The sequence below is a fragment of the Dendrobium catenatum genome, unplaced genomic scaffold (assembly GCF_001605985.2).
Source record: "Dendrobium catenatum unplaced genomic scaffold, ASM160598v2 fragScaff_scaffold_631, whole genome shotgun sequence".
Classification (NCBI taxonomy): domain Eukaryota; kingdom Viridiplantae; phylum Streptophyta; class Magnoliopsida; order Asparagales; family Orchidaceae; genus Dendrobium; species Dendrobium catenatum.
Genome location: NW_021319093.1, coordinates 720,040 through 732,847, shown reverse-complemented (window position 1 = coordinate 732,847; position 12,808 = coordinate 720,040). Strand labels below are relative to the sequence as shown.

The following is a 12,808-nucleotide window of genomic DNA, read 5'->3' as shown; positions in this document are numbered from 1 at the left end:
GTTTATGCAGTGCACCTGTGACCTGTCCCTCATCTAGTTTTAGTCACTTCCTCGTTTACTAGAGTTCTAATTAAGCTTTTGAACTGTTTGAAGAAACACACAATCTTGAAACTTTATTGATGATTTCTTAGGACCATTACCTCTTTCTTGATTGATCTATTGCACTAATACTTTAATTTTTCTCCTCATGAAGATTCCATTAATTAATTCGTTGAAAGATGTACTGGCAAAGGTGAAAAATGGGTTTTTAGAATATATTTATGTGAGATATGGCGCACTTGGTGGCTAATTGCTACAAATTTTCAAATTAGTTGGATTTTTTTTGTGGTTTATTGTTTCTATCCGATCATTCTATCTACAGTCATATTAAATACATGGGTTCAATATCTAAATCCCAGTTTTTAGTTGAAATAGTCAGTGGATTAAACCTTTTAGAAGGAGTTTGGTATTTTTGCATTTTAATGGTTAGGTAACCTCTGTAATTGAAGGTCTCAAGATGGAGCCATATAAATAATCTATTTACAAATTTAAGGATAGGCTCATATTGGCGGGACGCCTCATCTGTTGGGTACACCCCCCATATGGATTATGCATGATGGAATGGTTGTAAGCTGTATAGTACTGATACTTGAAATTTTACTTTTGTAGGGTGCAGGGACATACATGTTTCGCATTGATAATGAGCGAGTCATTGATGCCACTAAAGCGGGAAGCATTGCTCATCTAATTAACCACTCTTGTGAAGTAAGAATCAGCATGAAGGGTCTGCTTTACTTTTTGTTCTTTCATCATTATCTTGATCATCTTGTTTAAAAGTATCTTAGCTCTTTATAGTGTACTATTTTAATCTGTTTAACTTCGAAGTGACAGGCTCATTGGTAAGGTGACTATTATATTGGTGACTTGTGTTTGCACTCTTGCAGCAATTATTTATGTTGCTACACTGATTATTTATGTTAGAGAGGAGCTTTTGGTTTATAAGAGTAATTTACAGGAAACGCTTCATGCTCTTGGACGTTACCATTTTTGAAGTTTTGTTATAGGTATGAACTTTTTTTTTGCCTTTCGAAGGGGTAGAAATCTATTCTTATAATTTTATTATTGACATCATTGGGGGAAGTCATGATGGGAGCTCGTTGATACAAGCAACGATGGGAGTCCCGGCGGGAGCTCGTTGGAGAAGCGATATAGAATTCACTGCATGAGTTCATTGGAGAATGCAATGGTGAGACCAGTGGCAAGAAAGTCACTGTTGGAACTCGTAGGAGAAGGCATCAAGGAAGTCGTGATTTTTAAAGATGAAAAGGGGTTTGTGAGACACTGACATTGGTGGCTCTTATGAGCTAGTTTAAGTAAGCAGGGAGAAAAATTGATATTTAGGGTTTCCGATTGAATCATCTCTCGAGCCACATCAAGCTCGAACTTAAGTTCATTTAATATATGCGCTCTTAAGCTTGCAGTTTGATAAGCTTGGTTAATGAACTTATTAGGGAGTCGTGTTTATCTGAGCTAAGCACACATCAATGATAAAGACCATAACGTTCATGGAACAATTGAGGAAAGAATTCAAAATGATGCATCAAGGTATACAATCACAACTAACTTGTAAGAAGTGCGCGTAAGTTTTTTTTTACCAAGCAAAATTTATTTCATTTCCCATAGGCAAATATACTAAGGCATTAATCCACTTGCAGGCAATGAGCCAACGACCCCAATTAACTTGTGTTCAGGCTATGCTTGAGTCACCAAGAATAAATAAGTTTTATTTAATTGTATTTTTCATGTTAACGGATATGATGTCCTTGCTTCTCTGCAACTTTATTTTGATTTTATGAGTAGATGTAATTTTACTAATTGTTATTATTTCATAATATTTTTTTATATATAAATCTTATTTGAATTAACCGCTTTAAATTCTAAATTGCATTGCCAAAATCTTTTTTCCCTTTCTTACCCTCACTTGCTAACTCTCTCTCTCTCCCACTCTCTATCTCCTCTCCCTTCCTCTCTCTTTCACTGTCTCTAACCTTCTCTTTCTCTCTCCCTTTCTAAGTATTTCTTTTTCTCCCACTCTCTCCTTCATGCTCTCTCTTTCTTATTCTTTCTTCTTCTTCTTCTAAGTTTCTCCTTTTTCTCTCTAAAAAGAGAATTGAAAAAAAGAAACAAGAGGAAAAAAAGAGAAAATAAAAATGTGTGCTTACCTTATCATCATTGACTTTGTTTATTGTGCACATTTATATAAATTTACAAATTCTTAAAACCTTCAAAATCTCAAGTGAATCGACTAGTGAATTGTGCGCACCTTTTTTAGTGCGGTATATGAGACTCAGGTGACGTGTGCAGCACAATGGGTAAGCCTCGTTTGCACCTTTTTTTATGACAAGAAAAATTCAAATATAAATATCTTTGCATCTTTCTTGATGTGACCGGAAAACATTGCAAAATTACAAGCGATAGCTATGCGTGTTTTTTATGTGTGATGGGATAGGTAGACCTCTCGGCCGTTGTATCGTATGACATTGATCATACACGATTTCTAAGTGTGGTGGGAAGACTTCAGGAGAGACGTATGGAGGTTGTTGAAATTTGCAATAAATGAATTTATATTGAAAGGCTGAATTTTATGGACTTAATAACATTAAAAAAATGAAAATATAATTATAAATTATAAAAGAAGTACCACCAAACACTCATGATCCATTTATCGAGGTAAGTTTGAGTTGACTCACGAGTCAGCTTGACTTTCTTACACTCTTAGTTTAATCTGTCTTTTGAAACTTGACCTGCATATATCCTAACTCTCTCAGCAGAGGCCGAGGCGTTATTTTTGGAGTTAAATAGCAATGTCACATAGCTGAAGTTTCCATGAACAAGCTATTAATCAAGTGAATCTTTAATCTTCCACATCTTATCCACTACTTCAAGCAAGTACATACATAGAAAGTCCGCTTCAAGTATACTACTTTAAGTATACATATAAACCATACATAGATAGACCTAAAGCTTAAATTTGAGCTAGTAATTTAAAGAAAAGTTAAAACATATGCACATGTGAGAGGGAGCGGTGTGAAAAACTTATTTTCTGATTAGTATTGTTTGAAAGTCGGTTAGTTGGCGTGATGGATAAGGTTGTCTCTCTCTCTCTCTCCCTGCTTCGTATTTATTTATATAGATAGATATGGGGCTTCCATGTTCAACTCTCACTGGGATCCATATGAACACAAATTACATTTACTTTTATGTTTTTTTTTGGGTTTGGGTTGCTGTTAGAAATATGTGAGAGAGTTGGGTCAGGATTTTATTCGATTCAACTTGAAGTAATGAACTCATCTCCAGCTAGTCCCAAACCTTAACCAGGCCATCTCTACGAGTTAAAATGAGTTGTGAACTTGAGTGGTGCTTCTTTGAAACAAATCTCTAAGCTTTTCTTTTCGAAGAAAAAATATAGATCATGTAAGAAATGTCATTCACCTAAAAACTGTGCTAAAATCTCTATGGTTGCTCTTCCAGCATTCATATTTTGCTTTAGGTGCTTCAATAATTTTCTAGTTAAAAATCAGATAAACATGAGATAAAACATGCAACGATGGAGGGACCATGGCGAATATAGATTATACGATTAATGACAGAGCTAGAGAAGTCTTAATGTGAGCATATAGACTAATTTTATTATTTTTAGAGATATCAAATAACTGGGACTTATTATATATATTTATTATATACGAAGCATAAAACATTAAAGCTTCACGTTCCTTTGTGAGTGGTAAATGATCTCATTCGCATTTTGACATGCACTAAACATTGAGAATAAAGGAAAAAAATGCTACATCAGTAAAGGAAGGTGGCAAGCTGCAACTTGGTGTCTTGGCTTGGATGAAAAAATAAAGTTCTCGTCTTTTGAAGTCCCGTACACTAAAACTAGGGTGTTACATCTGTGGTAAAAGTATTAATGTACCATTGCCATACAAACGACAATATAGTTACCGGAATTTTTTTTTATATGGTTGTGAACCATGTTTGACTTTTATCAAAACCTTTGAAAGTCATTTAATTGAGTAATATGAATATGATTCTTACACCACAAAGTTTTTCTGACTATTGTAACTATTATTTTTGGTAACTGGTATATTGACTCAAATGCTGTTTTCTTCTTTGCCAATTTATTTATATTTTGCTATATTTTGTTACTTATTTGGAATATAATTTGTCAGCCAAATTGTTATTCAAGGGTGATCAGTGTTAATGGCGATGAACATATTATCATATTTGCAAAACGAGACATTAGCCAATGGGAGGAGCTGGCATACGATTATAGGTAAGGAAAGCTTCGTTCAATCTTTAATTTTCTTGTTCTCCTTCATAGTGCTAAACTATTATATTCATTTTTGTCTTTGAATTAGGTTCTTTTCAAAGGATGAATTGGCATGCTATTGTGGCTTCCCAAGGTGTCGTGGCATTGTTAATGATATTGAAGAGCGATTAGTAAAGATTGAGGCTCCTAGATCAGATCTAATAAATTGGGATGGTGAATGAAAGTAAAGCAGACATTCCCATGATTTTTCTATTATAACTAGTTTAATATATATTGAATTAAGATTGCTTGCCTAAGTGTTTGTTAATTCTAGAAAACTTCCTCCCTGCGTCATTTATACAAATTAGCACTTTCTACATATTGTTGATTTAGGTAGATTTATTTTTCTGATATCTTCTTAAAACTTCCTTAGAGATAGGAGTATATGCTTCACCACCATGACTCGACATTTAAAATACATGAAGTGCATATAAAAAAAGGTCACGTTTTCATAATTCCAATAGACTCTACGTCATTGTTCTCATTTTGTCAATGTTGTTATAATTTTCATAATTGAAGGGGCATAATTTGTGTTTAATATATGCCCAATATTTGTTCAAGAGGTTCTATGAAGTGGCTGAGCATTGTGTTATCCAGTAAATTAGGAAATATTTACAACAAAAGAGAAACTCACAAAATGACTTGCTCAACTTGATTTCCTTAGAGCAAGTGTCCTACACAATGTGGCAACCCTCTAAATGTGTTCATTATTCATATGACGATCATTTTGAATCAAATTGAGCCCCAGGGTGTTCAGTTCTAGAGATAAATTTCTCATCAACATTGTTTGCAAAGTCAAAGAACCTAAAAGCTCTCCCTAACCTTTTAAAAGTCATAGAATTGTAGCCATATGTATAGAATTGTACCCATAGTATTATTATCTTATTTGTCAATATACCTGCCTTCTAAGCTTTATAAGAAGAGATAATTGCATGATTTTGAAGTGCATCTCTCAATCTTATCCTTCATTCAATTAGCTTTGAATATGGAGGGTTGAGAGGTGGTCGCCTGGCCTATGGAATATGATCAGAGGTTGGTGTTTAGCTTTAGTTGTTGGTGTGTAAAAAGTTTTTTTTTTGGGGTGATCGACAATATGCATTGAGGAACTTGATGTGGCAGCTACAAGATAGAGGCCTTCACAATAAATTGATGACAGGCATAGGGGTCAATTGGCGACGAAATGGTTCAACATTAAAGGTTATTGGCTTTCATGTCTTTTTTTTTTAAACATATAACTGGCGAGATAATTGATGTTATTGCGAGGAGATGAAGGCTACAAAAGCATCAAGCTCAGTTTTTGAAGCTTAAATAGACATGGTGATATTGGTATTTAATATTTTATTATATTATGTCATATAGTATTTTGTATGTTAATATTTTCTTCTTTTTTATGAGTTCTGAGTTTTTCTGGATGAACCAAAAGAAAATTCAAGAAATAACTGAAAGGGAGAAGGAAAAAGAGAGAAATTCTAGTGGTTAAAAATATTTAGTATTTATATTTTGTTTGTCAATTGAGCGTAGGTTGCGGCGTGATACTAATGTTTCTCAAAATCAATTTGGATTCATGCCGGGTGGGTCTACTATGGAAGCCATATATTTATTGAAAGGTTTGATGGAGAAATATAGAGAGAATAAGGAGAATCAACCTATTATATTTATTGATTTAGAGAAAGCATATGATAAAGTTTCAAGAGAAGTGCTATGGAGGTTCTTGAAAAGAAAGGAGTTAATAATGCTTATATTCAAATCATTAAAGATATGTATGCTGGAGCTATTACTTGTGTTCAAACACAAGGTGGTTTGAAGAAGTATTTCCTATTTCGGTTGGATTACATCAAGGATCAGCCTTAAGCCCATATCTTTTTGCTTTAGTCATGATGTTCTCACTAGACATTTGCAAGAGGATGTACCTTGGTGTATGCTTTTTGCTAATGATATTTTTCTTGTTGATAAGACTATAGAGGGAGTTGAAGGTAAACTTGAATTATAGAGGTCAACCTTAGAGTCTAAAGGTTTTCACTTGAGTAGATCTAAAACTGAATATGTTAAGTGTAATTTTAGTATTAATAGACCTAGTGAGGGGATTGTGACTTAGGACGATCAAGTCATTAATAAGAGTTCACGTTTTAGATATTTTGGATCTATTATTCAGAGCGATAGTGAAATAGATGGGGTATTATCAGTAGAATTCAGGTTGGATGGTTGAAATGGAGGAATGCACTGGGCTTGTTATGTGATAGAAAAGTCCCCCTCAAACTTAAGGGAAAATTCTATAAGATGTCGATGAGACCTGTAATGCTTTATGGTGCTGAATGTTGACCATTAAAAGAGACTCATAATACTAAGTTAAGTGTTGCAGAGATGAGGATGCTCAGGTGGACGAGTGGCTTTGTCCTTAGAGATAGGATACTAAATGAGCATTTACGTGAAAAGGTTGGAGTAGCTCCAGTGGAAGATCAGATTAGAGAGAGTCACCTTAGATGGTTTCTTCACATAAAACGACGGCCTTCTTATGACCCTGTAGAAAAGTAGAGGTATTAGATTTGACTTATGTTAAGAAAGGTAGAGACGAATTTGACTTTTAACAGGACACAATGGAGAAAAAGGATTGATGTAGTCAAACCAATGTAGTGGGAACAAAGGCTTAATATTGTTGTTGTTGTATGATGAATGAGTGGCTGCTATGTGCGCATAACAAAGGATTTTTATTTGATAATATGCAATGAATCTGATACTGCCTGTGCACGCTTTTCTCTAGCATGGCTGGAGCATACTCTTGAAATATCCCCCTAAATGGTGGAGACGTTGGGAGGCTGCCGAAATTTTCACTAAACTGAGGACCTGGTTTGAACTTGATTGAACACAGAGGACCTTATTTGAATAAGATTCGAACTTGAATTTGAATTGAATATGATAAATAAAATTGAATGAACTAAACTTGAACCATATGTAAGGGAACTCAAACTCAAATGAACTAAGTGCAGTGGACATGAACTCAATTTGAACTCGGACTTGAACTTTACAAGACAACAGGGGACTTGAATTTGCATTTGATTTGAACTTCAAATGAGAGGAACAAGGACTTGGATCAATGTTGAACTACACAAGACTTGAATTTGTTTGGACCATGAAGAATTATGATTGATCTTGGACTCAAGCTTGGACCAAGAGCTTGATTTGAATGATGAAACAAATAAGCTCAAATGAATTATAATTGACATAAATGAATCATAAGGATTAAATTCAACATGTCAAGCAATAAATCATAACTTAATTTGTCATGCATATAGTGAAATGAAAAATACGAGGTATTGAATAATGGTCTAAAATATTCAAATGAGCATTACTGGATTAACAACAAGTATCCATATGTCATAGCAAGCATTGTTGATCAACAAGAATGTACAATCTGAGTTGCAAGTGGAGGCACAAGAATCTTCCAATGAGCATTACAAATCAAGTGATCATCAACAAGGAGCAAGGAGGATATGTAACCCAATTACAACTAAACACTTGAACATCCAAGTCATACATGAATAATAGGGATATGTGTATGGCATTTACATCGATATTATCAAACAACAACGCACCTAACAAAATATTCATGAGTAATATCAAGAGGTATACAGTGAGAGGTTCATGAATGATATATGGGAAAATGCAAATGCAACGATTCTTCTATGGTTAAAATCAATCAATTAGCAAGTAAGCGCATCAGTCTATCACAGACCGTTGAGTTTAATATGCAATGAATATGAAAATGAACCTATAGACAAACACAATGGCTGCCTATGCATGCTGAAGGCCAACACACAATGAATATGATAAGATGATTGATGGATGTGTGGAAAGGATATCAACAATGAATGCAACCCATTCAACATTCATTCTTAGTTTATAGATGAGCTCATTTATCTACCTGTAAGCAATGGTGGTGGATTTGTAACAAATACAACACGCGCATGATGATTTTGTCAAAAGGCAAGAATGAAGGAGAGCAATAACATCTCTATCATCAACAATGATTCAACTATATGAAAACAAATCAATCCCATGCAAGCATAAGAGTTCAATGACATTGCAGGAGACCCATACCACAATCAACATGTTAGTTGCAACCAGAAGGATTTGACATACAATGAAAACGACGATGTGACATATCGGAATGCATTCAAGTGAACATCAATACATTGTGTTTTGCCTACCGAAGTTAATGATCAATGTTTGACAAATGTGCTGTTAAAGATTAATGCAAAGCTTGGTGGCCTAAACTCACAATTACAAATATAAAATACACATACTATTCCAATCATCTCAAGGATGACAAACTATTTTGAGAATGAATATCTCACATGGTTCTCCAGGATGATCTTATACACCTTCAATTGTCGCAGTTGCTAGTTCAAGACAGTGGTCACTGATTTTGAAATATTGATCATCAATAAGGACACAATTATCCAAGGTTGAAAGGATTGATTCTTTATATAAGCCAACAATAGGAAATGATAATGATAGCATAATTAGAGAGCTGTTTGTTAATTCCCTTATGAGTTATGGGAAGAGAAAGCCAGATCAAATCAAGATGGGGTGAGTAAACCCCAGTTCAACCAAGATGACTACAACATGTTTGAGCTTCCAGAAGCTGTTGTAGAAGACCTGTCAAATATATATGGAAATGCCCCCGCACATGCATTGTAATATATATGCACATAGGTACACAGAAGGGCATGTGTAATCGCAAACTCGCATGAGTCTCGACGAGCGTGTTATAGATACATACGTGGCGTCTAAGGATGCTGCGTGGGTCAAATAATAAACCTAAGTTCGAGCCCGATCCTACTATGAGGGTATATAAGAGTCGACATGGCTCGACCTATCGAAAAGATCGATCAAGGGGTTGACTGTAATATCTGTTTTATACGTTCATATAAGGTCTTTAAGGCCTCCAACAAAGAAAATTCATTAACAAAACCACAAAGCGAACAACGAACCCAATCCTCTGCCGGCAATTTGGCGGAGTCGACAAGTTCAATCCAAAAAATGGAAATGATCCCAAATACTCTGATGATGGATGCGTTGAACAAAGATCTCAACTGGAGGGGTTAATTTCAAATATTTCAAATACTTCCCAAATACCCACAAAATCCAAAATCTCAAAATCATCTTAAGTCGAGAATCTTTAAAGTTGAAACGATCCATCAAATCACTTAAAGCAAAATCCATCCATCCTTTGCAATAGTTTGCAGGGGTGAACAAATTGAAATTTACTTCAGCTCACATAGAGCTAATGTCTACTTGAAAATATCACTAGAATTTATTCTCAAATAATCTCCCGCGAGTAGGGATGTGGTACGTATCCTTTAACCGGCGGTTTTGCCGCCAAATGACACCGCATGATAAATGGTTATGACCCGAGACCCTCTGAACCGAGTGGTTTTGCTGCCAAATGACACCACGAGATAACAATTATGGTCAGAGCCAATACATTCCATAGTGACATCAAATCCATGAGACATGAATCAATAGGATATGATTGATAGGACACAAAGCCCTCTGTTAGCTAAGGTGGATTCAAATATGTCCCTTTAGACAAACACCCCAGTGGTCTACAAGGTACCCATGGACGAATCAACCCATGACTGCCAATAAGAATCTTTCTGTCAGGTTGGGTCGACTACCTCTTCTGACTAAGTAGACTAGGGACCACGATGACCCGGGACGACGGAACCATAAGATCTTGTTCAGGTCCATCCATTTTCCCCACCATCCGCTTTAAGTGCAAGATTGTGCAATTTCAAATTTTAAATATCAAATTCCCAAATTATAAGCCCAAGTTGCTACTATATGCCAGATAACATGTATTTCTACATATCTGATTGACGACTAGCCTTAATTGAAAGTTCTCTCTCGTTATTGGGAGGGGTAATTAGCTATAGGGGCTACGCCTATAGGAAACGAGAATTCAGATCATAAAGTCCTCGCAAAATGATGGTGAAATCTCTGGGTAGTGTCTTATCTACAAACCCATCTGCCTTTCAAAATTTACCCTGGAACTTAATCTGTTAAAACTCCCTCTAAAGAAAAGCAGCGGGGGAGACCGGGGCCGAATTTTTGGAGCCCACAACAATTAATGACTCTAGGTGAATTTGTTCAATGGTCTAAACATCAAGCCATTCTTGATCTCTTCACATAAACAGAATGGCACATATAAGATGTGTACGAAATAAAATTTCTTAATTTTTTTTTACTAATATAAATAGTACTTGTATCAATCGATTTACTTGACAGTATATCGCTCTATACGATCAACATTTCCCATAAATCTTACTAGTGCATGAAACATGACATACGAAGGGTATGTCACAAATTGGCCTGAAGGCTCAAATTAACAAGTTAAGAATAGACAGTCAGACAATTAAAACACTTTATACAATTACACATAACAGTAAAAATCTAACATTCCTCAAACACCGAAGATCCACAAACACTACTTGTACATTTGAACATATATTTGAATATAACACATTTTACCTGCTTTCATTTGATCATCGTCTTCTATAGACGTATTCCTCTCTTTTAGCCATTTCTACTTATCAGAAGACTTAACTGAAAATTTAGATAATTTGCACATAAATGAAAAGAATCATTGAACAAACCTTTAAAGGAGACATTCTTCCCTACTTAAAAGAAATTGCGCAATAATTTGCACAGAAATGAAAAGAATCCATTTGATTCTCATGTGATTTCCCCCTATAGGAGTGAGCAAACATAAGTTAAGTCTCAAATTTTCACTCCCTTACATGAATATTCGCTCAGTACTGCGAATCAATCCAGTTCGAAGCCTCCATGCACACATGCAGTCCGCCCAGGGACATCCCTGTTTGCTGTTTTATTTCCTGCTACAGTAATTGGCCGGTTCACTTGACCGGCTCGGTCCTGTTAGGCCCAGTTATAATAGGGTAGCTCCTCAAATGGAGTTCCAAGTGTTTACTGCCTAGGAATGCATCAATAACAATATATCACATATGCATTTGTAAATTTTCGGTGAAAATTTGATAACACACAATAATAGTTATTTGGGAAAGTGCAATCTTACTTCTTGTGTAAGAGAGTTCATTAGCTGTTTACCTTTCATGGTGTGCCATGATCTCTACCAAACTTTGGATTGTCTCCCCCAACCTGGCTCTGATACTGCAAACAAAATATAATTTCAGAAAGAAAAAAAGTTTTCTTATTTCATCTGCTGAATTACAAGGTGCATGTATATACAGAGACAATAAAGTGGTTATAACAGAAACTAAGTAAATTTTATATGTTGGCTTTCCTAGCTTGTTACTAAACATTAAAAAATTGAAATAGAGGGAAATGGAATACAATACCCGGCTAATGTATCCAACCAAACAACTCATTTAAGTCAAACTAAATTAATCTTGTGAATTTTTTGAAAATTCTTTTTCCATAGCACTATTGTCTAACAGTAAGCATCTTGTTACAAAATTCCTCTTAATTTTAAATTTGTGCCTGGTAGCTACTGTGTTATCTTATTACTCTACTGATTTTATATTCTTTTCAGGAATTTGAGAAAACTGATTCGTTTGTATATGTAATGCGGACAAGTGAATGGAGATCTGCTACATGATATTCTTATGGCTTCCCAGGTTACATGCAATGGAATACTGAGTTTTTTTCTGGATAATTTATAGAGGATTGCCACACTGCCATTGATTTGAAGAAATTTCAACTTCCATGAACTGCTTGTCCAAATTTTTTTTTGGTCCAACAGATGCCATTTTTGTGAAATTATGTTATGTACGCTTCTTGCCAACTATACATAGAGGAAGATATTGTATTTTAATTTTTTTTATTAATTAATATGCCAAAGAAGCTCTTGTAAATAATTGAGAAATTTTCTAATACAATTTTCCCCTTACGATTATATTGCTGAGGGCGTTGCAAATTTAATTGGCTGTTGCATTGTTTTCTGATCTTGAGTTGTTTTATATATTCATGCTAATTGTGACTGGTTAAGATGTACAGAGAATTCAGTCTCGTGACAGCCATTCTATTTTGAATAGGAAGATCAACTTTTGTCTATCAAAACACACGCACTGCTTACCTTGCATCATACTGAAAAGTGAAAGCTGATGCCCCTTACATTCTACTTGGGCTGTGATCGAGAGCAAGCTGGGGGCTTTATTTGGGTTGGTCTGATTTGCTATTGAGTCAAGTATGAGCTCTATATTATCAAAATTCTACCAACAAGTCCAAAGCTAAATCTTGTTTGACCCCTACATCAAAATACGCACAAAAAAGTGTAAGATCAGCTAATCAAGTGAAGCGCGCGTTGGCGCAATGGGTTATTTGAAGGGTCAAATGACATCCGATTGTCAAACAGACCGCGTTGTTGCAATTAGGATGTTGAATTCGTCCAAGAGGGAACCTCTTGTACCCAAATCG

General features: G+C 35.3%; 1 protein-coding gene across 1 annotated transcript in view; it reads left to right on the top strand.

Moving 5' to 3' along the window:
- The window catches only part of LOC110096723 (histone-lysine N-methyltransferase TRX1), a 38,085-nt gene extending 25,774 nt beyond the window's left edge, over positions 1-12,311 (top strand). Inside the window, exons 22-25 of the mRNA XM_020822784.2 lie at positions 649-744; positions 4,212-4,315; positions 4,401-4,535; positions 11,925-12,311. Coding sequence (XP_020678443.1) covers positions 649-744; positions 4,212-4,315; positions 4,401-4,533 — 333 coding nt within the window. The 3' untranslated portion in view covers positions 4,534-4,535; positions 11,925-12,311. The remainder of the gene's footprint in view (positions 1-648; positions 745-4,211; positions 4,316-4,400; positions 4,536-11,924) is intronic.
- The last annotated feature ends 497 nt before the right edge of the window (positions 12,312-12,808 follow it).